This window comes from Eucalyptus grandis, chromosome 5 (genome assembly GCF_016545825.1).
Source record: "Eucalyptus grandis isolate ANBG69807.140 chromosome 5, ASM1654582v1, whole genome shotgun sequence".
Taxonomy (NCBI): domain Eukaryota; kingdom Viridiplantae; phylum Streptophyta; class Magnoliopsida; order Myrtales; family Myrtaceae; genus Eucalyptus; species Eucalyptus grandis.
In genome coordinates this window covers 17,731,596-17,758,099 of record NC_052616.1, presented here as the reverse complement: position 1 = coordinate 17,758,099, position 26,504 = coordinate 17,731,596, and the positions used below count along the sequence as shown (strand labels likewise).

The 26,504-nt window shown below is 40.3% G+C and overlaps 2 protein-coding genes and 1 long non-coding RNA gene across 11 annotated transcripts; 2 read left to right on the top strand and 1 right to left on the bottom strand.

The window, feature by feature from the left end:
- The first annotated feature begins 1,715 nt into the window (after positions 1-1,715).
- Positions 1,716-5,614, top strand: LOC104444475 (glycerol-3-phosphate acyltransferase ATS12, chloroplastic-like). The gene is given in 14 exon segments (XM_039313397.1): positions 1,716-1,877; positions 2,038-2,060; positions 2,162-2,222; positions 2,347-2,444; positions 3,013-3,070; positions 3,520-3,621; positions 3,724-3,785; positions 3,881-3,897; positions 3,900-3,990; positions 4,226-4,304; positions 4,548-4,667; positions 4,743-4,856; positions 5,459-5,487; positions 5,489-5,614. Coding segments are annotated over 14 exon segments (1,128 nt in total). The 3' UTR covers positions 5,601-5,614.
- Positions 5,615-5,666: 52 nt separating this feature from the next.
- On the top strand, positions 5,667-6,988 carry LOC120293233. Its single transcript, XR_005550976.1, has 2 exons — positions 5,667-5,757; positions 6,655-6,988. It is a non-coding gene; the product is annotated as an uncharacterized LOC120293233 (long non-coding RNA).
- A 1,263-nt stretch (positions 6,989-8,251) lies between these two features.
- LOC104444476 (insulin-degrading enzyme-like 1, peroxisomal) lies at positions 8,252-14,388 on the bottom strand. Of its 9 annotated transcripts, none has more exons than XR_005550905.1 (8): positions 13,698-14,388; positions 12,212-13,525; positions 11,528-11,632; positions 10,294-10,495; positions 9,997-10,200; positions 9,408-9,532; positions 9,124-9,334; positions 8,252-8,665 (listed from the first exon to the last, which is right to left on the bottom strand). XR_005550905.1 is itself a non-coding variant. In XM_039312144.1 (8 exons), exons 4-8 carry the CDS (start codon positions 10,099-10,101, stop codon positions 8,579-8,581), a joined length of 456 nt encoding a protein of 151 aa, XP_039168078.1. In that variant the 5' UTR covers positions 10,102-10,200; positions 10,294-10,495; positions 11,528-11,632; positions 12,212-13,579; the 3' UTR covers positions 8,252-8,578. The 9 variants fall into 9 exon arrangements, 3 of the variants coding, with proteins under 3 accessions (XP_039168078.1, XP_039168079.1, XP_039168077.1); XR_005550908.1 differs by having other exon boundaries at positions 12,212-12,538; XR_005550910.1 differs by lacking the exon at positions 13,698-14,388 and having other exon boundaries at positions 9,124-9,202; positions 9,283-9,334; positions 12,212-13,579.
- Between the last annotated feature and the right edge of the window lie 12,116 nt (positions 14,389-26,504).

Genomic DNA, 26,504 nt, shown 5'->3' with positions numbered 1-26,504 from the left:
GAATCTCTACATTTGCAAAAATTTTTAGGAGTTCATTTGGATGGCCAAATTGAGATCCAGCAACAATTCTTGGTCCTCTGTTTCTCTGGCAGATCCAAAAAAGCAAACGCATCCTGTCCTCAAGCTTCAATCTGTCTCCTCAACGGCGAGATGATCTTAAAAACATGCTCTTCATGATGCAGTCGTCTACTATGCAGCACTTGCCGCCACCGCCACCGCCGGCTTTAGCACCTTTTGCAATCCTAATCACCATAAGAACCTCCCCTATCGGCAAAAAGTGAGCTCTCAATCCACTCCACAACGTGCTCTCATGAAGGGCATTGTACCCCATGATGATCCCTCCGTTGCCTTCCCGCGCCGCCTCGAACGCCCCGCGCGGGTGGTCGCCTCCACAATCTAGGAGCACGAATTCCGCAACTGTACCACTTGGCGATTTCCTTCTTGTGCTCGAGGGCCATCTTGGAGGCCTCTCGGTTTGGGTCGAGGTGACAGAGCCTGGCAAATATGACAACGCAGCTAAGCGCCGCACTGGCCGCGTACAGCACCAGCTTCTCCAAGAAACTCGCCTCTGAGCCTTCCATGTCCGGGAGTCTCGCTCAGCGGGCTACGCTCTCTGACGTTGAGGGGAGCCCGAAGAGGCCTGCTTCTCCTCCGCATGTTGCGTCTGCGATCCCAAGAATGTCGGCTTTGACAGCTCACGTCAGCAACTTAAGCTTCCAACCAAATTCTTTTTGGAGACTGAATAATCTCCCACTCTCCGGGCGTTGATCATCTGAGGTTACGCCTGTTGCTTGATCTGCATTAACGGAAATCGCTACAACGTTTGATTTTCTAGAGAAGATGGACGAAGAAAAATGTCTGTCTTCTTGTTGATCGGTGAGAAACCAACGAGCATTTTCTCTGAAAATAGAGAGAGAGAGAGAGAGAGCTGGTGACGAAGCCATGGCTTGAGAAATTGAAAAGATGAGAGAGAGAATGAGAAAATATTGGGTACCCTAACAGTGCCACGTCATCGGTGCTCTGAATCATTCAGGCGTCGACACCTGTCCACGGGACCCGCCACGTCTTCTCTCTTCTCTTCGTCTTCTACGCTTCTGTCTCTCTCCTCTCTCTCCTCACGAGAAAATAGGGGGCGGGCTCGGCTCGGCTTGGCTCGGCTCACTGCAAAAGAAAAGACATGACTCCGCCTAAAAGATTTTTCTCCCTAAGTTGAAATTTCTGCAATTTTCTCTCTCTCACTTTCTCTCTCCTCGCAGGAGAACAAACAGAGAACGATCGAGACCTGCGTTCTCCTCTCTCCCCTCCGCCTCCGCTGGTTGCTTCCATTGCCCCCCACCCTGACACCAACGCCGCCGACGCTCCTCCTCCTTCCTCTCGTGACGTCCGCTCTGCTCTCTCTCTCTTCCCCCTCTGCGAAGTCGTACCTCTCTTCCAGCGAAATGCGACGCTGACGACCCTCCACCTCCGCCTTCGCCGATTGCCTCCGTCGCCCTCGACTCCGACGCTGACGCCGACGCCGACGCAGCCTCCGCCTCCCTCTCGCGACCTCTTGTCCGCTCTCTCTCTCTCTTTCGTCCTCGAAGTCGTGCCTCTCTTCCAGCAAACCCCGACGCCGACTCCCCTCCGCCGATTGCCTCCGTCGGCGTCGGAGTCCGTCGCCCCCGTCTCCTCCGCCTACGCGCCCGACGCCAACGCGTCGAACCACGACGGCGAAAATGGAGGAGAGAGAAACGATGAAGCAGAAGACGGAGACGAAGAAGCAGAAGCGCGCGCGCTCGGGGTTCTGGACATGGGTCGTCGCGTCGGTCGCGTCGGTCGCGTTCCGGCTCGCCCTCGTCTACCTCCCCAGGAACCTCCGCCTGTCCACCCGCCCCGAGGTCGCCACCCCTCTCACCAGCATTCGCTGCTGTAACGTCACCTCTTTTCGCTCCGTTGATCGATTCCCCATCCCCAATCCACCGCCCTCTCCTCCTTTGAAATCTTGAAGGTCCATTTTCTGATACGATTTCTGGTTTTTCTTGTTTGTGCCACCTGCAGTTGGCGAAGGCTAAGTCGGTGATGTCTCCCTACGCAGGTTCGGCTCCGTTCAATCTCTGTAGGAAGGAAGCTGCTTGTTTGCCTACTGGTGTGTCGCTGTTTGATGCTTTGATCCCTTCCACAGGTTCCATGTGTCACGGTTCTCCTTTGCTGTTGCTCGTTCTCGGACTTCTCGCTGTCAAAAGGTAACTACCAGAGTATAATCGCTGATGCATTTTGAAGGCTAGGTTGATTGTGAGCTTCACTGGTTATCTGCTCGTTCTTGGATGTGTAAAACTTTTGATCTGACAGAAAGCAGTAATCTTTCAGGATCCTTTTATCTTCCCTCCATACCACAAAGCAGCAAGGGAGCCTTTTGACTACTATATGTTTGGTCAAAATTACATCCATCCTCTGGTTGATTTCAGGTTCATCGATAATTTTGTGCTCACTTCCTTCACAAAGCTTCGCTGAAGAATATTAAAAGGCACTCAAATTATTTATGTTCTATAATTTGCTTGGCTTGTCTTCACATGTCAAAGGTCCATGACGTTCTAGCGATGAACCTACACATTTACTTTTAATTAACTTGCATTTCTAGGAAACTTACCACTTTGTCATGACGTCTTTTTTCCACCTTTACTCCCCTTTCAGCCCTAATTGCTTTAGGAAAAATTGATTTCCATTCCAGGAAAGTGCAAAAACACTGTCCCTTCTGTCCTTTTTTAAATAATAATTCAGAATACTAGGGAGCATAAAATACTAAGAATTAAGCTTCTGTTATTAACTCAATATATGAATTGCAAACTCCTAAATTGTTTTCAGAGGGTTTTTATGGACTTATCCCTAAACAGGGAAAGCTCCTGCGCTAGCTTTTCTCATTGGACCTTTGACTAATTAGTTACTTTCCTCTAGATATCTCTTAGCATTTCTGAGTTGTTTTTACTCTCACATATCTCTTAATTTGCTCTTTGCTTCTGATTTTCCTTTCTGCAGAAACTCATATGTTGGAAACATTCCTGTTTTTGATGAAATCCGTGAGAAACTTCAGGAGGTGAATAGTTCTTTTGTTACCCTTCTCCTTTAGATGGACCGATGATGACTCTGTGTCTTACTGAAACCTGTTGCATTCACATTGCCTCTTAAACTGAAATTGTTTTTGTTAGTCTAAAGAATAACTGAAAGCCATAGTATATCCCTCTTGTTCTTTTTTTGTACAGTATATTTTCTGTGATTCAAGTGTTAGCTTGGACTCTTATATATTTCAATTCTTGGCCTTTCCTATTGCTCTTCACTGAATGAAATTACCATTCAGTAGATTGCATTCTGCTTGCTTGTAATGTAGAATTATGATCTGAAACTGTTTATAAATGATTCTGGTTTATTGTATGCATGCACATCAAATTTGACCTTTAGCTGCTTCACAAAGTAAATAGAGGCAACAGATCACTATAGAAGAGGATCCAACTGTTATACAATGCTAATTTATGTCTTAAATTGCAGGGCCACAACGCCATTTTGATATCCAACCACCAAACGGAAGCAGATCCAGCTGTTATTGCTCTGCTTCTTGAAGGAACACATTCACATATTGCGGAGAATGTGGTACAGATTTTATCTTTTATTAGACTTGATTATTACCTCATTCGTGAGTATAGGCCACAAGTGGGCCACTTGCTTGAACATATCTTTTATCTTCTAGTGTAGACTTATGTAGCTGGAGATAGAGTTGTAACAGATCCACTCTGCAAGCCCTTCAGTATGGGAAGGTGCTTAAAATCTCTATCCTTATGAGTAGTTATAAAGTTTAGCATGCTGATGAGTGATTAGGCAAGCTCATAACTCGAATCTTCTATTTTTCTAGGAACCTTGTTTGTGTATATTCAAAAAGCATATGTTTGATGTTCCAGAGCTTGTTGAGATGAAAAGGAGATCAAATACACGAAGCTTGAAGGAAATGGCTTTGCTTTTAAGGTACTACGTTCACAGCTTTTCATGTGAATGCAATCTCATATATGAAAACAATTGAACGGTGATGTATCTTCAGCTCCTGTGAAAATGCACTGATGGTAAAGATCCTATTTAATGTGAACAGTTGGTCACCTTTTGCCTCCTCTATTTGTCCTTACATTGATTCTTCATGTTCATAAGTAGACCAATGCTCTTACTACAAGTGAGATGATATGCTAGTTATGCCTGAGCATTGCAGGGGTGGATCACAACTACTGTGGATTGCGCCAAGTGGTGGCAGAGATCGTCCTGATCCTCTTACAGGAGAATGGTATCCGGTAGGTTTTCACTCTGCTCTCTGGGATTGTGCAGCAGAGCTCCTTTTCTGCTGCTGCTCTTTCTTGAGTATGTCAAATATGCTTTACCGAACTTCCATACAGTACCATAGTTGTAATCACTTGTGTTTACTTCATTCTGCCACTCGAAGATAGAAAAGTTTGGTCTGCTCATTAAAATCCATTTAGTTCTCTGGTCGTTGTCATCTGCCATTTTCAGTGATTCTGATATAAAAGAGTGGGCAGGCACCCTTTGATTCTGCTGTTGTAGACAATATGAGGAGGCTTGTAGAACATTCTGCTGTGCCAGGACATCTCTACCCATTAGCATTATTGTGCTATGATATCATGCCACCTCCACCCCAGGTTTGGGAATCTACATGATGTACGTATCTCTTATTGTAACATCTTTATTCTGTCTCATAAGGTGCAACTTTACAGGTGGAGAAAGAAATTGGTGAAAAAAGAGTGATTACTTTCCACGGTGCTGGGTTATCAGTTGGACCGGAGATTAAATTCAATGAAGTTACTTCCACCTGTTACAACTCTGAGGAGGTTACTCCTTATTACTTTACCCTGATATGCCTTAACTTTTCTAATATATAGTCTCTATCCTTTTTTATGCTTTTCTATAGCAAGTATTATTGGTGCTTATGTTGACTCGTGAACAGGTCCTTATCACTACTTGTTGCAACTGACTAGTGTGTGTATTTTATCTCTTTGGAATATATCTACCTTACCTTTCCAGATTTCTTCTAAATTAAAATAATTGAATTCCTAATTGTATAATGTTTTTGTTCTTGTGAGTTTGGTTTGATTTACAATAGTTGGATGGCAATAAGTATCGGCATTGTTTTAGTGATGTCAGAAAATTTGCATAGAGAAGCCAATGCAGTGGTATTTATACAGATCTTTCTAGGTCTTCCATTTTTAGATTCTTTTCTTGCTTGAAGTGAAAATCAATAATCTTTATTGTGAAAAGACTAAGCTGGTGTGACTCTTTACATGCTATTATGGTACTGTCAGAAAATTCAAAAACGTTTTTTTTTTTTTTTGGTCGGTAACCAATGAGAAAACCAATGCTCTCTCTTTCCTTTCTTTAACACTCGTTGCGTCTTCCAAGCATGGTCCCTGACATGTCCTCATTCCCTTTGCAGGCGAAGGAGGTATATGCACGGGCTCTTTATGAGTATTACTGCGCAATATAATATTCTCAAATGTGCTATACATGACAAAAAAGGACTTGAAGCATCAACTGCAGAGGTTTCCTTGTCGCAACCATGGAATTATGAGAATTAGTGGCATCTTTCCAGAGGTATTTTTCACTTCAATATATTTAAATAGAAAAGGTGCTTCATAAGACGTTTCTGGTATCAGAATCTGTTCTTGGTTGTGTCATGTCAAAACTTCTGTTGGAGAATGACTTTGAAGCCAGTTTTAGAGATATGATCAGAAGGTATTATGAGCATATCAATTCTTTAAAAAGAAAATGTATCAGCTTGTTAAAACTGAAGGGTTTGGGTTGTTTGGTTGGTTGTGCTTTTAACGACGGCATTTCGTGGATGTGAAAATTTTCCATTTAGCATCATGCACATCGATATACTTCTTCAATAAGATCAAAGGTCCACCTGACAAGCATCAAATTCTGCCTGGTTTGATGAGAAAGGCTAATAGAAGTTTGATGTTATATCAATTTGTCAACAATGTTAATTAGAAGAAATCAGTGGAAGTGCTTTTCTTATTCTGTACCTTCTCTTTTTCGTGCTGTGCCAATAATCTTCTTTCTTGTTCAGATAAAAGTATCATGATGATGCGTTAATTATCTATCCTGGGTTATTTTAAACACCATCTACCTTGACAGGACAGGCATATGTTTTTTGGTTTCCAAACTTCTTGTCTTGTTCATTGCCCATTTAAATGATGTGTCAGCGAAGTGGTGTTATTTGCTGTGCTGTTGTTTGGTTTTTCTTTTAGTGCCACTGTTCAGAAAGTTTTGTGTTCCCCTGTAAAATGAACTTTTTCCACTGCCCAAAAAAAGATGTTGCTACATATATTAGATGTTCAATCTTCTGTGTGGATCCACTCGGGGTTTTGCACTGATGGAGTACTGGTCCAAGACAGCATTTGTACTGTTGAGGAGGGGGAAGCCAGGCTTATGCTTCTTGGTATCCGTCTTCTGAAGCTTGATGTTCCGTCTATGAGCCTGATCTGCTACGTGTCTATGTAGGGGCATGAAAGCTTCACTCGAAACTGCACATCTAAGTTTCTAACTCGGAAAAGATCATGCGATTTGCATGTTAAACATACATTATATACTCTGTAACAATGTCGGTTCCTTGGTGTTGTTTTGCAGGGGAAAGGTTTCCTTTTGGACGTGTATTCATAATTCAAGTACATACTGGAAAATGGAGCTTTCTTTCTGCGGACCTTTTGACGAACTCTCGGAAATACTCGAACCAGCCTCTCTTTTCTCCTTCCGTCCATGGCTTCTGGGAGCTGACTAGTCAGAAGTCCAGGGCTGCCTCAATGTGGCGCATTGTATGCTGTACAGCAATAGGTGGAGCTAGTCACTGATCGGCCATCTTACAGTCTCACATGTATATGGTCTGCTACATAACAGCCATCAATTAATCGCTCTAGTTATCTTCCGTAGCTTTTTGCCTAATAGTCTTCATCTTAGTCTCTTATTTGAACATGGCATATGACATGATTTGGTGCCGGAAGGTGGTAGATTTTTCCTGACAGGAGTAATGGATAGTTGCCCTCTTATCAGTACCCGCCAAAGAGAATACGCTTTCTTATGATATCGATACTCCCCATCCTCATCTCTGGCACTCAAGTCATGTCATGATTTTCATCCATTCATTCACTTTACAGCTTGCTGTATTGATTCAATCTGCCAAGTGACTGTTATAGAGATGAGGCATATATTAGCCACTTACGACGGCCCTTTAGCTAGGGAATTGCTGCTATTGGCTTTCTAATCTTAACTCGAGGAGATCAGCTTCCTTTTGTCTTTGGACGACTTGGAGTAAGTTCAAATCCACTACGATGTGCTCTAATCGGGGATTATGGAGACCTAACATCTCAAGTTTAGGCCTACATCCTCTCTGATTCATGCGATTTTCCTGTTTAGTAGTGGGGGTTTGCAGGAGGTAACCAAACGTTATGCGATAAAACAAACCAATTAAAGAAAAGTGATTGTGCATCCGTAAGATACATGGCCATCAGATAACCTTTTTTCTTTCTGGTGCACAGGCGCGGAAATTGCCATGAAATCATATGTCAAAGCCTCATTACTATACTATCATACCAAGTAAGAGTTTCGTGATGCAATATTTAAGCTACAGAGTGCGCTTAACGCTTATGATCGCGTCATCCTCATTCGAATACCTGCGCTTAACGCTTATGATCGCGTCATCCTCATTTGAATACCAATGAACGTAATAAGATCACCTAACTTGTCATGGTACGCCATGTCAGCGACACGTGATGTGTCGGATGCATAACTCATTCAAGCATCTGGCAACTTTTGTCCCCAAAAAAAGATTTTGAGGCGCATCACGTGTGGAAAAACAAAGCCAGTCTAATAGCTTCACGAGAAAATAGTGGGTACCCTAAAGGGACCACGTTATTAGTGCTCTGAACGAGTTAGATAATGTTTTATGGAGCCGAGGGGCCAAGCTCTCAGTATTTTCAGATGCCTCTAGTACTTAATTGTGGGAAGAGCCAGCATTTCACTGTAGAGCAAGTATGCTTTTACAGAGAATTGACAACTAGGACATTTTTTAATTTGAAAATTCTCATAGTTTATAAGCTTGTTTTGCTATGAAACTCTCAATGGTATAGATCCGTATATGCATTACACCCTAACTCCAACACCAACAGTTTTGCTCACTCGGTTAGGAACATTGAGCTGGAGCAAACACCTCTTCTTGTGTTCCGTTATCTAGTAAAATTCCAAGTAATACCTTTAGTCATTTACACACACCAAACACTAAAACTCTATAAGGTACAAATGCCACAGGGCAAGTGTGGCGTGGTAGTATAGATTTTGGAGAAATGTTTCAGGAGTACATTATCCAAGATCCTCATTTCTAGCTTGTTTAGAACTGCTGTGAACTTCCATATGTTCATACCCTCTTCTGTGTGAACCGTAAAGAGGTTGCGATGCCCTAAAGCTGAAAATGTTATCTATTCGTATTGTGTTTGGTCCAATTGCTTCATTGTTATCCACTTCAAAATTTGATGTATGCTTGCTCCCATAAACTCGTACACTAAGCACCTTCCTGCGCTCCAATTCGTATGTGCTCGTTGAAGAAAGCTATCAATTCTTGTTTTGCCAGCTTCCTTAATGTTGCGACCTGGTGCAATGCAAACGAAGTGAAGTTTTGTGAGTTGCTTTGCATGTCCAGCTTCATGAAGATAAATTAGGCAATTTCAGCTGAGAGGAGGGAGAGGGCATACTGCCAATTGTATACAGGTAACTTTAGTTCCATAAAAAGAGATCGAGCAGAAGATGAATGTAGGCGAAACCAACAGTAGATGAAAAATAGTGTCGATTTGCTCAGTCCCTACTGAGAAGACTAGGATTTGATGTCCGCAATAGAAAGAGAGAGAGAGAGAGAGGCAATATCTTGTACCTCAGTTTCTATTCGATCAAATAGGAAAGTTCTATTAGTTATCTCTTCCCAGTGACGCTCAGATTCTTCCCAAAAATTCTTGAACATGGGAGAAATTCCACAGGTTTGATGTAATGGTTTAAAAATTATTTGACAAGCTGACATGATTTTCATTATGGAACATGGGAGAAACAACTCACCTTGAAATCAACCTCACTCATCTTAAGGAGTTTACTTTCAAAAGACTCAAGAAAGCTCTGGACCCGTGTGTCGATGTACCTTGGACCCCGTTAAGATTAACAAAGTGAAGGAGTTAAATGTGATGAGGCAGTCAAAACACAGAGAACCTTGTGGTATACCTTCACAGCAGACAGAACAGTGAACTGCAGGCCATGCACACCGAGGTCATATCTGCACGAAACCCTTAGAATAATTAGCAGAACACACATCTGGGGAGAAGAAAGGAGAAATGAAATGGTTTTACCGATGTGTGACCAAATAGACATAACCAAGTTGCTCAACTGTTCTGAGCTGGTGGAAGGCTTCATGCCATGCAATAAAAGCCAAAAGCTGAAGTTGTACATTCAAAGTAATGTCATCTTGATGGATCTGCAATTTTATGGGGATTGTAATCAAATACATACAGAAAAAGACTAAGTAGACCTACCAAAATGAAATACTCCATGATTTTTAATGCTTCTAATCTGATGAAATTTTTGTCTTTGCTAATGTACAAACATATACTTTCTCAAAGTGAATTGGTGAGTCAGAAATCAACCATCCCAAGGGGGTAAACCATGCGCAATTCTAATTGTTGAACCTACCCCCAAGGGGGTAAACCATGCGCAATGTGTCACCAGATAGATTTTTGGCCGAAATTACAAGCAAAACACAGCCTCACATACCCAGAGAAACATACTAGCAGATCAAAGGTGGCCTAGGCTAATTAAGTTCATTGGAGCTGGGAGTCATCTTGAACGTCTATTCAGGCAAAAGACAGGCCAGAAGATTTCATGACAAAGTTATGCGGAGAGAAATTTGTTCTTTTCGTTAATATTGTTAAGTAAAAGTACCTGAATAATGTGGAGCAATGCAGAATTCTCATCATTTGAGTTTAGGTCTTCAGTTGAGTAGACGGAACTTAAACCCTCGTCGAGTGTGACGAGTCTGCTTGTCATGAGCTGGATTGGAGCACAGGCTTGCGTATAGGATGAGAACCATTAAAACATCTTCAACATGATGAACAATTGACTCTGCTTCATCATGCTCCATATTCCCTAGTGAGTGATGACAAAATAAAAGTAGATCAAGATTCAAATATGAGAGAGTCAACTTAAAAAAGAAAGGAATAACTTCTAAAATCACTGAACCTGCTATGTAACACTCTAAGAATGCTCTTGAGAGCATTCTAGGTGCAAACCGAGAAAGGTCTTCAGGCTGAAGGGTCTCAAGTATTTCTAGATCTTCCTCCCAAGGCCATGAATGGTCATTTAATATTAAAGAGAGATAATATGAGGCATGATATCTTGGCTCATCAAACTTGAAATTCTGATAACTTTTTGTCAACTTCTCCTGGAAGACAATAAAAGATGAGTCTTAATAGTAACTGGTGCAGCTGGCACATAGCTCAGGAAACTTGACAAATAAGATTACTTTATGACGTTTTTTAGGTCAAAGCATAACAGAACCAATCTGGAAGCTACTGCTCTAGTGGCGGTTCTTTTTAAGAGGTATTGCTTGAATCAGCAAAGTGTATTTGGACCCTTTGCAATTTCACGACTTAGTCATGTACGAAGAGATTTCCTGATTAGATTCGGCGTACTCGAAATAATAATAATCTATTACATGACCAGGTAAAAACATTACTCTGCAAAATGATTGGCATTTCTGCCTAATGTCATGGAAGCTTCTTGAGAAAAGTTGACCAGAGTTCACAATTAATTGGTCTTCCAAGCTATTTGATCACGAAGAGAACATGGATTGTCAAGTTTATGGCACTTTGTGCCAAGATGCACTTTGAGAGTATGAATAAGGCAAAGATAATATCAACATTTCTTAAAGTATTTCAATACATTAAACTTGTTAGAATTTTAAAATTTTAAGTTATGTCTCCATCTAATAGCTTGAACTTACATGGTCCTACAATTTCAACATGGTATTATAATAGGTCCTGACAAACCTTTCCTGAGCCCCCCGATCGTAGTCAATTTCCATGCCTCAGTCTTAGGTCAAAGTTTAGCCTATGCATGTGGGGTTGTTGTGTTGAAACATTTAAACAGTAAAATACTCCTTCACGTAATACCTTGAGCTTTTAGATCAATTAGCAGAAGTATCCGCAATTTCCACCAATAAAAAACCCACATAACAGGATGCTTCTCCTATTATTCTGCACTCCTGATGACCCCCACAAAAAAATTTATTTTGCAGTCCTTATAGGAACTAATGCAAATGTTTTGGTAGATTATAACAAAAGTAAAAAAATGTAAAAGTAGTTGCTGCTTCTGGCCTGCAGTTATCTAGCTTTCCTCAACCAAGCGTATGAAAGATTATTGATACACAGGAACTGATATAAGCTTCTTTCTGCAGCATAAATTTCATGATTACCTTGATCACAGAAAATCTTTCTGGCTTCACTGTAAAATCTGCCATTGCTTTCAGGATGGTATCCAATAATACCCACAACTTGTGATAATAGCCACTGACTTCCAGCTTAAGAAAATCAGAAAAAGAGTGAGCATGCTGTAAATGGAGAACCCCACTTACTGGAGGAATAAGGATGTGAAAAAGGAAATATTTTTGCATCGAATCAATGCCCAATTTGTATATGTATGTAAATACACACACAAAATAAATGTACATATATGTGTGTATTTTTTTCCTATGGTCAGAACTCTCTACATAAAAGAAGCTGATTCTTTCACCCAGGCAGGCAAATCAGATAGTCAGAATAATTTATAACACATTCAAGAAACCTTGGATGGGAAGTGGGCTGGGGCCTTCTGTAGCAAGATAAAGTATCTATATGCTGGCATGGGACAGAAAAACGAATGACTAACCAATAGCCACAAGCAAAAAATCTATAGGTTGATGCAGGCATTGTATATCGTTCCACTCTTACCTCAGTTGATGAATGTGCTAAAACTAACCAGGAATCAGCAGTTATTGATAGAAAATGAAACTAGTTTGATGGCAATCATGCATGACAAAATGAGGCCGCAGATATGCACACTAAACAGGTATGCACACTAACATGCACAAACCCCAATCTTCTTAGACACCGGTACATACCATGATCATACTTCTGTGGTATAACCAGATGTCTATATCAATCATCATTGATCACAGACTTGCGCGCTCTGGGAAAGACCAGGGAGTGCTAGTAGAATGGAATACAGAAATTTGGACACGAAGGACCTCAGGAATGGCACCTCAATGAAGCACGCTGAGGACCTCATTTTCCTGAGGCAATGCTAGATCTTGCAGGGAAACTGAACAAGAATGAGACTCGTCTCGCATTCGGAAGCCATAGAATAACCTGCCGAGCTTCCACCATTTGACACTCACTTGATGTTGTGAGATCTTGCTATTCTGAAGCGCTTCCATGACATACTCAGCCTGCAAAATTTCTATGATTATTTCACCATGGAGTAAACTCCAACCAATCTCTGGAGTCTCTGCGACATGATTCAATGCATTGGATAATGATAGAGTGATATTCCTAACTGACAAGCCAGAATGAGACCTCTACCCTTAACAAAACAGAAATCAACATGCAAATTAGTAAAGAATCCCATTATGATTAGCCCATATCTGTTCATCTGCATGGTGCGATTCCACAAATCAAAACCAAGTAACTCATATTCAAAGGCAGGGCATTACGTATAGTATGCAAATTTAAAATTTTCATTTATCATTCTTCTTTTTAGCAGTATGTAGCTAAATAAGAGGCCAGACGAACAATCAAGCTATAAATATCAACTTCGAGATTGACAAAATTTGAGACTGACACAAATACAATCTTCAAAAAGCAAGTTCTCTCATAGAGTGATGCACAATATTTGCGAGGAAAGGTTTATACCATATACACAATCTTTCATTTTCCCAACAGATGAGATGACTTGCTGAAGAGATCTTTCCCCCAGTGTAAGAGGAGAAGGAAAATGCTACAGCCATAACAAACACAAATTCCTGCTTTTGTTTCGGGACATTTTAGCACCATTCAAAAGTTCTACACACCACATTCTAGCAAAGCCGAAACATCAAAGTCTGCTCAACGACAGTAATTGAAAGCAAAATGCCCATTTGGCAGTTATGTGCGTCTTTCCTCGGTGCCCAAAAGTAAACAGTTGCTTACTGGCACTTCAAGCCAGTGCATGCAGTAATGCAAGCCAACCAAGTTCAGTAGCACATTCACTTCCGGCCTGAACAGAAACATTTCGACGTCCTTGAATCCGAGTCGCATAGAGCTCAAGTGCTCGATTGCTTTTAGGTAGTCCCTGATCTCGAGCGAATCGGAAAACAGACATTGCTCGACGTGCTGAACAACCAACGCAGCTTGCTCGGCCATCTCGGCATGCCAATTCATTAAAAGTCCCTCCATCCCTACTTTCAAATTCCAACCACCAACAAAGTACCCAAACCTACCATGATCAGAATTTCTCCTCCTCGCCGACAATTGCACGATCATCAAAATAAGCAATTTTCATCATAAAAGATTAACACGAACCAAACCCAAACCCAAAACCCGAGACCCGATGCTGAAAGGGAAGATTACCTTGGAAGAGGAAGAGTCGCCATGATCAGCCGATGAAGATTCAGTCAACGAATCCAGAGAAGGCCATCTCCGTCGCGCCAGAGGATCCCACGGGAAAATCCGACCCGCACAAGTTCCGACTTCCTCAACCAGTAGTGCCCGACCATGCGGCCCTCGCCCAGGCCGGGTTCGCGATCGCGCCCTTCTCCAGCTCCTCCATCGCCTTGAACGCGGCCTGGAACCGAGGCTCCATCTTCTCCACGAACTCGTTCGTGAACCCGATTCGGCTCTAGTCCAAGGAAAAGCCCTAGCTCTAGTGCTGGTGTAGCCAGTCCACGTACCTCGTCCACAGCGAGCGGGAATCCTTCTCCAGCCCTCTAGCCCGCGCCTCTCCTTCTTCGCCGCGCCGTCGGCCCTGCCCAGGTCTACCGAGATCTCCCTCGCGACTGATAGGGCCAGCGACAGGGACAGCACCCGGTCGACGGCAGGGAGCCTGGCGCCGCTCGGGAACGAGACCGAGGCCCAGAAGTTGCCGAGAGACCAACGCGAGCACAAACGGTCCGGAACCAGCTGCGACTGGCGGGGCTCTTGGAGGAGGCGACGTGCCAGAGGTAGATGACCGGCGAGGCTTTTTGGGGGAGGCGGAGGCGGAGGGGGTGGGACGCGCTGAGAAGGAAACTGAGGAAGTGCAGCTCGTCCACGAGGAGAGAGAGAGCCCATAAAATATCCAAGTGAGGATAGAGATTTTAAGCGGGAGTGTTGCGCATTTATTACCCGTGCTTTCTACTGTCAGCCCAGCCTAGCCGAGCCGAGCCGAGCCGAGCCATCAGCCGAGAGTTATTTCGGAGAGAGTGAGAAGAGAGAAGAGAGAGACAGAAGCGTAGAAGATGGAGTGAGCGGACGTGGCGGGTCCCGTGGACAGGTGTCGATGCCTGAATGGTTCAGAACACCGATAACGTGGCACTGTTAGGGTACCCAATATTTTCTCGAGAGAAAGAGGAATGGGGGGAGATAAAGCACCGTGTATACAACCCTTGAAAAATTGAAAAGATGAGAGAGAGGGTTTTGAGCAAGGACAATGCATTTATTATCCCTTATGTCAGTCGCCAAAGGAGAGAGAAAAGAGCATCTGAGCCCTTTCGGTTTTAATTTTTCAATTCCTACATATTCTAGGTCACCGGACAGATGTCGCTTTTTCAGTGGAGCATATATGCTAGGTCAGCCGATGACTTGGTAGTTGCTAACCACTGAATATTTTATCTAGCGTGACAGACTGAGAAGTATCTGCTTGAGCTTTCGGGCCCGGCCGGTATTTGACTTTGTTACCCAACACAAAGCCCATTAATTGACCGATGGATCCAGCTTTTTGGGTTTGGGCGAGTAGCCTACGGGCCGAAGCTATCTAGGCAAACCCACTCGTTTTCACCATTTTTTTTTTCAATTTTATTCTAACTCTCAACTCACTTTTAGATTATTATCCTACCTCTTTACAAGATGTGAGAGTCAAAACTCATACTTGAAACTAATTGTCTCCACCTCAACTCCCTTGAGAATGTGAGGATTCAAATCCCTCACCTCCCCCTTTTTCATATAGAAAGGGTAGCCATTGGACCAAATCATAATGGTTTTATTCACAAATGTTTGCTTCATATCTTTTTTATTTATTTATTATAAAAATGAAAAAAAAAAATTGGCTTAGAAGAAACAATGGAGGATTGGCAAGAAGAGTAGCTGCCTCCCCTCAACATTATCATAATTCATAATTACTCCGCACTAGATCATAGAATGGTCGACAGACCTTTTGAGTGCAATGTTTGCTCAACCTCCATCGAAGTGTACAAAACCGAAGGATGGACCTTCACAAAAGGTCTCCCGCCATCATGAGATCCCCAAAGTGCTAACAGGAGAGGTTCTCAGGCTCTTGAATTTGAATATTTTACCATCTTAAGCAAAATCCATTCAAGAGTATGTCTTATTAAAACAAACCAGGACATTAATAGTCATTTGCTTCTTGTATTAGAGTCGCATTTTGCACATGTCGCCTATTTAGTAGTTTACGTGAATTTCCTTGTTGTGGAATATAGTGAAAATTATAATTGTAATTTGTCTTTTAGCATATTATGAATTCCCTAACACCTACTATATCTGCACAGGCACTAGGTGATACAAAGTTGGCCGTCCTAATTCCTTGCTAATTCCTCGGGAAAGTTCAAAAGGAAAATCAATGGATTTGGATAAGGGAAATACTTGTGATTGGACTAATTTTCATTATATAATGTGAATAATAAGGTCCTAAGGCCTTATGATCTCATTCGACAAAGAGGAAGAACCCCACCGAAAATCAAAATGAAAAATTGCTCGATATAATAAATACAACATGAGGTTTATCCTCTCGATAAATTTAATGACAAGATTAACTTAGATTAAAAAATTAAAAGATAGTTGGCAGAAAAGTTTTCATAATCCCATGAAAACTGTAATGTAAACTCGTATAAATGCATTATTAGAAAAAATTACTGTTCTACCACAAGAAACGCAACGCAGGCATTATTCACCAGTGTTCGCCACGGTTATATTTGCCAAATTTGTACGATGAGATCTACCTTGCATTGGAGTTCAAAAATTTGAAGAAACCTCTCGTCATTATTAACTGCGAGAGGTTTAGCTATGGAACCGTGAGAGCATCAAAGCTGTTGTCTAGACACATCGTGTTCTTTGCAATCGCACTTGGAAATGGTGGTGTAAACACTCGCAGACCGCAACATGATGAAAGCAAGAAGACAAGACAAAAGGGGAACTTTCAAGGAACGCGGACGGACTAAAACGAATGGGACGTGCGAAACTTGTGACGTATCAATCAAAATCCTCGAGTGCGATTGGTGCGGAACTTTTCCATTGTTGCTTCCTAAATTCAACACTGACCCTACGTGTCGGTCTTGCTTAAGGTTGCATAAACGAATGACCCTTTTCCAAAGAGGCACACATCATGGCTGGACTTGGGCCACGTGGATCTTGGACAGCAAGAGGAGAGCATGGGACGTCTCGAGGAATCGTTTGCAAGAAGCGGTTCACCTGGCATTCAATACATAAAAATTAAGTTGATGGCATTCAATACATAAAAATTTGGTTGATGTAAAAAGGAAGAGTATGGTTGCATATTCTAATTAAGGGTAGCTTTATTGAAAACTTTTGGGATTAAGATGATTTGATAAGGAAGATGATAGCCTTAGATAGTAAAAGAGTTTGCCACGGAGTCATAGAGCAAGCGATAGTCATTGCCGCCGTTAGTAAGATATATAGTGAAACGTAATCAATCATAAGTTTATCGCCTTCCCCCAGAAGCAACAGTCCATATACTTATTTAGGTTCTTATAGAAAAAGTTCATATGCAAAGTTTACAAAATTTCAGATCAAGGATATTTGCTTTTTAACTCATTAATGATTAATTTATGCTTTAATGTATGTAAATGTGTTCTATATTTTTGTGCAAAATGTTTTTTTAACTATATTTCATCGGTATTCAACCTAAATCCTAGTGGTTCTGTCACTATTTATGATATTAAGTTTAGGCTTTATTGAGAGTATTCCACGTATAAGATCCCAAATACACTATGCCAATACAGGGGAATGCATCCTAAAGATTGCCTAACAAGGTGAGCTAGTTGAGATACCGCAAAAATTGGCTGAGACACCATCTTACCTCCAAAACAAAAGGAAAAGCAACATGACAATTTACTATAAGACATGGTAGTCCGGTAAAGGGATTACATTATCTTCCATAGGACCTCGTAATGTTATGTCCCAAGGCATGAATTTTTTTGCTAAATCATCTATAACATCAAGTTTTTAATTGTGGGGCATGAGCAAGCACAAAAGGACGGTGGATACGCATGCACTGCCATTACAATTTGGGCCTATAATATGATGATGATTAGGATAAGAAAATGGGACACGTTTATTCGGACAAGTTTTTCATTCACGGTTCTCAAAAACTAGCCCATACGTATTAAACGTCAAAATGGTAGGTTCCTCACAAATGCAGGCTCGAAAGATAAAGACAATTAGTCCTATCTTGCCTTTCCAGCGGTCTCCCCCTAATCCGCTCTTTGCCCATCATTTATTTTTGCTCGATTTTTTTAGCAAACAAAAAGAATATTACGACAGTAAGTAAAAGTTTTTTTAATAAATTATGACACTTAAGTGATAAAAAAAGAAGAAATTAAGGCACTCAAGTTAACGCTGTATAAAAATTATAGTAGTTATGATGCCGTTCTCCCGATAAGTTTGTGTCACTTTGTTTTGTGAGAAACTGCCACACCAGATTTTTCCTCCATTTTTCACTATTTGTAACACTTTAAAAAGCTAATTGATGAAAAGTATTTGTATTATTACAAACTTCAATTTACAATTTGAGAAAATGAGAGACAATGTCAAGATGGTTCCTACACTTCAGGACAATTCCAAATTTGGTCCTTATATTTGAATTTTGTTCAATGTGGTCCTTGTACTCTTTCTTGTTGAAGTGACCCAATCCTCCTAATTAATTTGGGATATTGGCATCTGATATGAGATCTAGTTCAGCCACGAGGCCAATATCTATTGGTATATCAAAGTCCACACCAACAAGAGACTATTTCTCAAGTTTCCCTGAAAACTGAAATCATTTTGGAAAATTCACTTTGACCTCTATCGTCGTTATCAACCATTCTAATGTTCATACTCATGTCTCGATACCTTGACTCCAAGACACCCATGTTCGAATGTAATTTCCTAATGCTGGGATTACGGAATATGCTTCCAAACTGCCTATCCCCCGGTGGTTGGGTTTTGGTAGTTTAAAACCCATAGCAAGTTGAGTTGCAGGAAAAGATTTTTGTTGAAGGAACAAAGTATTTTTTTAATAATGTGGGATGGTGGTAATTTGAGAGTTTCGAAGGTTTAGTCAGTTTAAAATTGACTTTTTAGGAAATTTGTTTGGTGAATTTGAAATTATCCCGACATTTGGTTTTGTATCTTATAAAAACATGTGTGATATGTGAGTGATTAGTTGGAGTATTGTAATCAAATTTCTAGGCTAAAACCAACAAATTCTAAAATTGACAAAGAAATGCATGAGACTTGGGAATTTTAATTCATGAGGAGTGGGTTGAAATTGACTGTGGAAAAGTTTAAGGCTATTTTTTACTATGGGACATAATATTTCAATAATTGGATCAATGTGATCTCACCAGTTTGTCAATCAATAAGGTAATTTATCCATGGGGAAATTTGTTTTGTGCATGTGTTTGTGTGCGTGTGTGTGTGTGTGTGTGTGTGTGTGTGTAGATAGAAGAAATGACATTGGGGTTATTAATAAACCATGAAAACATTATCAAAGGACTAGATGACAGAGAAGGAAAAGCAGTTGGTCGTGATGGCATGGCCACTGAGAGCAGTAGTGGCAGAGGCAAAATATAATTCTCGCCCGGGAAGGACAATTTTGTCCTCAAGTCCTCCCTATTGATGGATCATGTGATTGATTTTCAGGTTACAATGTAATCGAAGTTGATGTTAGGGGTGACATGGAAATTAGTTTGAGTCGTCGTGGGGCTTTAAACCAAAATTGATATATTGGGGGCAAGTTACAATAAACTTATAAGCAATTACATTGAGGAATCTAACAAATTCCTATTTGATATAATGATAATCGTATTTCATAGGGTCAAGTGGGTGATGGCATTGGAAAGACCATAATCACTAGAAACAAAAGTGTTGGTGGAGGATCTATTAACTTCAATTCAGTAGCTGTTGGTGAGTTTATATTATGTTATCTAGGATCTCGTGCATTTTATTCAGGATTAATACCAAAAAAGAAAAAAAATGAAATTATCATATGCCAGTTAGAATATTCATAGGCCACTAGGCTTATCTTAGTAACTTACTATCCCTTATAAGATCATGGATTTGAAGATCCGTACTATGGAGAGTATACGAACACGGGCCCGAGTCATTGACTACAAATAAGGTCAAGTGGGCAAGTTACCATGTCATCACAAGTGCAACAAAGGGGAGGGGTAAGTATATTATTAGTACCAAAAATTGTGTACAGCGCTCACTTTGGTGTTAAAAGTTTATTTTGGACAATTTAAGTGCCAAAAAGTTTGAAAAATGATTATTTTAGTGCCAAAGCCGATCTGATTGATTGGAAATTCAACGTGGCACTTTTTTTATATTAATTTTTGAAGTTGATGTGGCTCGCCGGAGAGTACAATCAGCATGTAAATAATAAAATGACACCATTTGGCGTCTTTCCCCCAAGTCAAAATCCTAAATCCCTAAAATTGAGAGAGAGAGAGAGAGAGAGAGAAGGCATGGCATGCACTTACCCGTCGTTTTCTTCCCCTAAAAACAACACTAGCACTAGCTAGCAATGACACCAACACTGGCGCTGGCACCAGCACCAGCACAACATCGCCTCTGGTTCATTCAACATTGTTGACAAGCCCAAGCTCTTGTCCTCCTCCTTCTCCTTCCCCCTTCAGAAAGACCCACTTCAACCACTCCCTAAGCAGAGCCCAATTCACTATCTCCATCTACGCCCTCCTTGTTTCCCTCGCCCTCCTCATCTTTGCTCTCTCCACCTTCAACCCCCCTTCTTCCTTTTCCTCCTACTCCTTCGCCCTTGCCTCCTATTCTTCTCATTACTTCTTACCCAAGAAACGACCTTAGCCTCTCCTCACTCACCTAGTCAAGCAACTACGACAGAGGCCGAGCAACGGTGGCCAAGCAAGCTAGGTTGGCGTTGGGCGAGGATCGGACAAAAAAACCCTAATTTCAATCCCCATATGAGCTATGTGACGTCATTTTTGTGAGGCCATCCACATATGACGACAAAACAACGTTGTTTTCTTAAAGAGAACGGAAAACAACGTTGTTTAAAAGCCATGTCGATGTTTTTTTTTTTTTCAATATAAAAGTCACATAATCATTGTGGTTGGAATTTCTTGCCGGTGGCACTAAAGTGATCATTGTTCCTCCGATTTGGCACTTAAGTGATTTGACAGAAACTTTTAACACCAAAGTGAGCGCCATACACAACTTTTGGCATTGGTAGTGTACTTACCCTGCAACAAAAGCTTCAAAGTTCCTCACCAATGGCATGTCCTACACATCTAGCCTTTAAGCTTTGCAAATGTAGACAATCATCAAGAAGCATAAAGTTTGACATAGAGAAAGATGATATTTAGATTTTATGTAGTATATATAATCCACTAATACAGTTAGAACAATTAGGGATTTATATAAGATAATTTCCATTGTTAGAGATATCTTGATAATTATGTTAATTATTTGTATCTCTCAAGATTGCACGCATATGGCACGTATATTGCACGTAATCTCCCTTTGATTGTGCAATCCTTATTGAGATATTATCTTAAAATAGTTATCTAATAAAGCATATATAAATAGGTGAATGTATTCTTCATTAATATATATATATATATATATATATATATATATATATATATCAAAATACACAAATTCAATATTCCTATCTTTCGCATTATTGTTCTTAACTTGGTCTCAGAGTTTACTTCCTAGAAAACCCTTTTGTTATCCAAAGTTCATGATCCTTCTCTTGTTGCCTCTTCTACTATCTCAAACCATTTCTAGCTATTCCTTTGGGACGTGAAATCATGGCGTCTAAGGTCGATATCTTGGTGGTCCAAGATGGTTCGAGAAACTAATTTGTAAAGTAGCATCAAAGCAATCTGGCACAGCAAGGCATATCAAGGCCACTATGTACATGGAGAATGTTGAAGTTGGATCAAAATTGGAGAAACATTATGTTCGTGGGTGATGGCATTGGAAAGACCATAATCACTAGAAACAAAAAGTTTCGGTGGAGGATCTATTACCTTCAATTCGGTAGTTGCTGGTGAGTTTATATTATTTTGTTATCTAAGATACCGTGCATTTTATTCAGGATTAATACTAAAAAAGAAAAAAAAATGAAATTATCATATGCCAGTTAGAATATTCATAGGCCACTAGGCTTATCTTAGTAACTTAATATCCCTTATAAGATCATGGATTTGAAGATCCGTACTATGGAGAGTATATGAACATGGGCCCGAGTCATTGACTACAAATAGGGTCAAGTGGGCAAGTTACCATGTCATCACAAGTGCAACAAAGGCTTCAAAGTTCCTCACCAATGGCATGCCCTACACATCTAGCCTTTAAGCTTTGCAAAGGTAGACGATCATCAAGAAACATAAAGTTTGACATAGAGAAAGAAGATATTTAGATTTTATGCAGTATATAGAATCAACTAATATGGTTAGAACTAATTAGGGATTTATATAAGATAATTTCCATTGTTAGAGATATTTTGATAATTATGTTAATTATTCGTATCTCTCAAGATTGCACGCATATGGCACGTATATTGTACATACATCTCCCTTTGATTGTGCAATCTTGATTGAGATATTATCTTAAAATAGTTATCTAATAAAGCATATATAAATAGGTGGATGCATTCTTCATTAATATAATACACAAATTCAATATTCCTATCTTTCGCATTATTGTTCTTAACTTGGTCTCAGAGTTTACTTCCTAGAAAACCCTTTTGTTATCCAAAGTTCATGATTCTTCTTTTGTTGCCTCTTCTACTGTTTCAAACCATTTCTAGCTATTCCTTTGGGACGTGAAATCATGGCGTCTAAGGCCGATATCTTGGTGGTCCAAGATGGTTTGAGAAACTAATTTGTAAAGCGGCATCGAAGCGATCTAGCACATCAAGGCATATAATCTATATCAAGGCCACTATGTACATGGAGAATGTTAAAGTTGGATCAAAATTGGAGAAACATTATGTTCATGGGTGATGGCATTGGAAAGACCATAATCATTAGAAACAAAAGTGTTCGTGGAGGATCTATTACCTTCAATTCAGTAACTGTTGGTGAGTTTATATTATTTTGTTATCTAGGATCTCATGCATTTTATTCATGATTAATACTAAAAAGGAATAAAAAATGAAATTATCATACGCCAGTTAGAATATTCATAGGCCACTAGGCTTATCTTAGTAACTTAATATCCCGGAATCGGGGTGAAATAGTTTATAAGAATTGGTTCACTTAGACACTTCAAGACTTTAAATTTTGGTTGATGTACTGGGGAAGAGTATTGTTGCATATGCTAATTAAGTATTGCTTTTATTGAAGACTTTTGGGATTAGATGAGTTGATAGGGGATTGTGATAATCTTAGATGGTAAAAGAGTTTGTTCACTCTTTTTATGGTTAGCCACGGATTCGGGGAGCAAGAGACAGTCACCACCCCCGGCCTGTATTTTTTTTTTTTCATATACACACTATGAGCATATATAGCGGAATGTAATCTCAACTTTAGTTTCAAACTCAGGTCTCTTTTTCTACATAAAATTCCCTCAAAATATTTAGGGGAATTTTAACAAAAATGTCATAACTTATTGCAATTTTATTAATTCAGTCATAAACATTTTTTTAGTCAATTGAGTTTTAAACATTTTGCATTTATGTCAATTCAATCCATCCGGCTAAATTTAGCTAGTTGGCATTGATGTGGAACAGCCGGCGCCGACGTAGATAATTTTCACTAATATATTAATATTTTTTCCAAAATTTTTATTTTTTCTTTTCTTTATTTTTTTCCTCTTCCTTCTTCATCTAGCTGGTTGGATAAGGGTTGGCGACATTGACCTTGCCCGGCATCGCCTCACCTCGCCAATGGTTGGGTGAGGTTGCTCACCCTCGTCGAGGTTGACCTAGTCAACTAGAAGAAAAAGGAAGAAGAAAAACAGAGAAATAAAAAAATAATTAAAAAAAGAAATATTAAAATATTATTGAAAATTGTTCTTGTCATAGCTAGCTAGCCAAATTTGAGCTGATGGACTGAATTAATATAACTACAATAGGTTTAAGACTCTTTTTAGTAATTTTTACAAATCTTTAGCATTGACTAAATTGGCATAGATATTCAACAAATCTATAATAATTTAGTTAAAATGAATTGCAATTATCCGCTATAATATAATGACGATGTAAATCCATAAGATAAGAATGATATCTCTCAAACGTAATATGGAAAACCTTTGGATTTCTTTTTCTAAATACATGTAAAGTATCGCCAACCGCAACTTCGTAAAAGCAAAGGAGGAAGAAAAGGGAAGTTTCGAGGAAGGAACGTACGAAACCTGCGGTGACGCATCGATCAAAATCCTCGTGGGCCATCGGCGCAGAAACTTTCCCATTGTTGCTTCCTAAATTCAACGCTGCCCCTCCGCATACGTCGGTCTTAACTTTAGATTTGCACACGTTACAGAATTCGACGAAAACATATGCTTGTTAAGATTGCAATTTGCGACTATAATATGATGATTAGGAGAAGAAAACGGAACCCGCTTGTCTGAAACGTTGAAGATGATCTATATTGTTTGATTTTCTTTTGTGAGCCAAAATAAGATAAAAAGAAAAAGCTACTCAACATTAAATTTCGAAAATAGAATCCCTCACCTTGTAGAAAACGAATAGATTAGTCCCTCTATCCTTTCTCCCGTTGAAATAAAAGTGAGTTTGCTATCAAAATAATAAAACCATAGGATGAGAATGTCTCCATTTTTTGAACAACCGCAAAAAGTACAGACTTTTACTTGATGGAAAAAAAAATACCCATCTCTAAAATTTCCGTCCACACAAGTGAAACTTTACAATTTTTTTATCGCAGGCTGACAATATTGCATGTGATCCGTTTATAAGCCAAAATATAAAGGGAAGAATCCAACACTATATGACATGATACCTTGACTTGTATATCGACACGAAAATACATTACATCAATTTAACTATTTAATTGGGTTTCTTTGTTTGCGAATAAGCAAAAGCAAAACGTTAATTTATATACTATTTAATTTTTAAAAGATTTACGAAAAATTGTATGTTAATTTATGTGTCAATATTATATATTATGAAAGTCTCATGAATTTTAAAGAAATCAAAATATGTTATCTACATAATTTTGATAGGCCGAGAAAAGTGGCGATATTGATAAGTAAGTCTATGATGTCACCTTATTTTAGTGTCCAATATGAAAATTCAGGATGCAAAAACAAAAAATTCCAAAATAGAGGAGGTAAAGTTGGTGACGGGACAAAAGGTGAGAAGGAATTTTTTTTTTTTTTAATGTTTATCCTTAGAAAAATGACGTTCTATTGTTAATGCAAGTTCACAGAAGTTACAAACGTGGGGTGTAACAAACAAACGTTGAGGGATTGAGATGTTTGTAGGGTCTTGAATAGTTGGATTTAATCCCTAGAAATAGTAGAAAAAAAGGGGCAAAAAAAGAAGAAGAGCAAATGGAATTAAATAAAATGATTAGTGAATGGTATTTATAGATAAATCACATACAAAAGACATACGGCAATAAACTGAGATACTTCGACCGAAAAAAAAAAAAAACTGATACACACTTATACAGAACACTAGTAGAAGAATAAAAAGTCCTCTTTAGTCAATTCCCTGAATCAGAAGCATCACAAATGACACACACAGTAAATAGGTACACACAAATACAATAGGATTCAAGCCGCTTCAAAAATCGAACTGAACTTGCGAAAGTGGCATGTCGTCCAACGGCTGAACAAGCAATCGAAACCGATCGAAGCCCCGCATAAGCAAACCGGAGGATGCCAGAGCAAACATTAGTAAGCAAAAATTGACGACCAACCACGTGACTAGAGAAAGATTCATCCAGAGAAGCAACTCGAAGCCAAGGGTCCCGAAAACGACGTATAAGTACCAGTAGATCTGATTCGGGCTCGAGGGTCCAATCACCTCGACTAATGATATTAGATAAATGACTTCACAGATGATGTATAGTGATTGGAAATGGGCGATTGTCAGCAGCTTTAGCAAACCGAACATGATGTGGAACTTTTTAGCCGAGTCGGGCAATCCCTGTTGATGTTGGTTCTGCGCCCGTTGATCATCGTCCCTACATTAAATCGGAAGCAAATCAATCAAAAAACGGATTAAGGAATGGACGAGTTGCTCGGCCCACCCTTTCGACTGTGATGGAAGTTTCCGAAGCGAAGTATACGCGAGTGAACTGCGCACCTTTCAATGTCGACTTGAAATGTTACGGCAGGATCCGCCATGTTCCTTGGGTTTTGCGTTGTGCTTCTGCTAGAAATCTGCAGTATGTTGGAGTTCTTCTGCGCTGTGGAGGGCAATGAACTGTGTCTCCGCGTCTTGTGGATGACAAAAGAGGAAGTTGAGAGAGCTTGAGCTGGTTTCGAAGTGCGAAGGCCTTAACTTATACACACGCATGAGAATACTTCACGATACCGGTGGAATAGGAGACGACGAATTATAAACGGTTTTCCTTTGATAGTCGCGCCGGGTGGACCACCCGCAGCGAAGTCCTAATCTGCATGCATGCAGATTAGGACTTCGCCGCACCCTTAGGACTTCGCCGCGGGTGGTCCACCCGGGGCGAAGTCCTAATCTGCATGCAGATTTAGGACTTCGCCGCACCCTTAGGACTTCGCCGCAGGTGGTCCCACCTGGGGCGAAGTCCTAATCTGCATGCAGATTAGGACTGCGGCCTGCATGTCGCTATCAAAGGGAGCACACCCACCCCATGGACTCGTCAGACATGGCCAACCCTCACAATCGCAGCTCCAAAGTCCCCGTAGCCTCCAGCGAAGACCTCCACGTTAATCACAGGCCCGTCAAGAACAAGGCCTTGGCCACCGTTAGACCTATCATGTGGATGAGTCAGGTCGGATCATAAATGG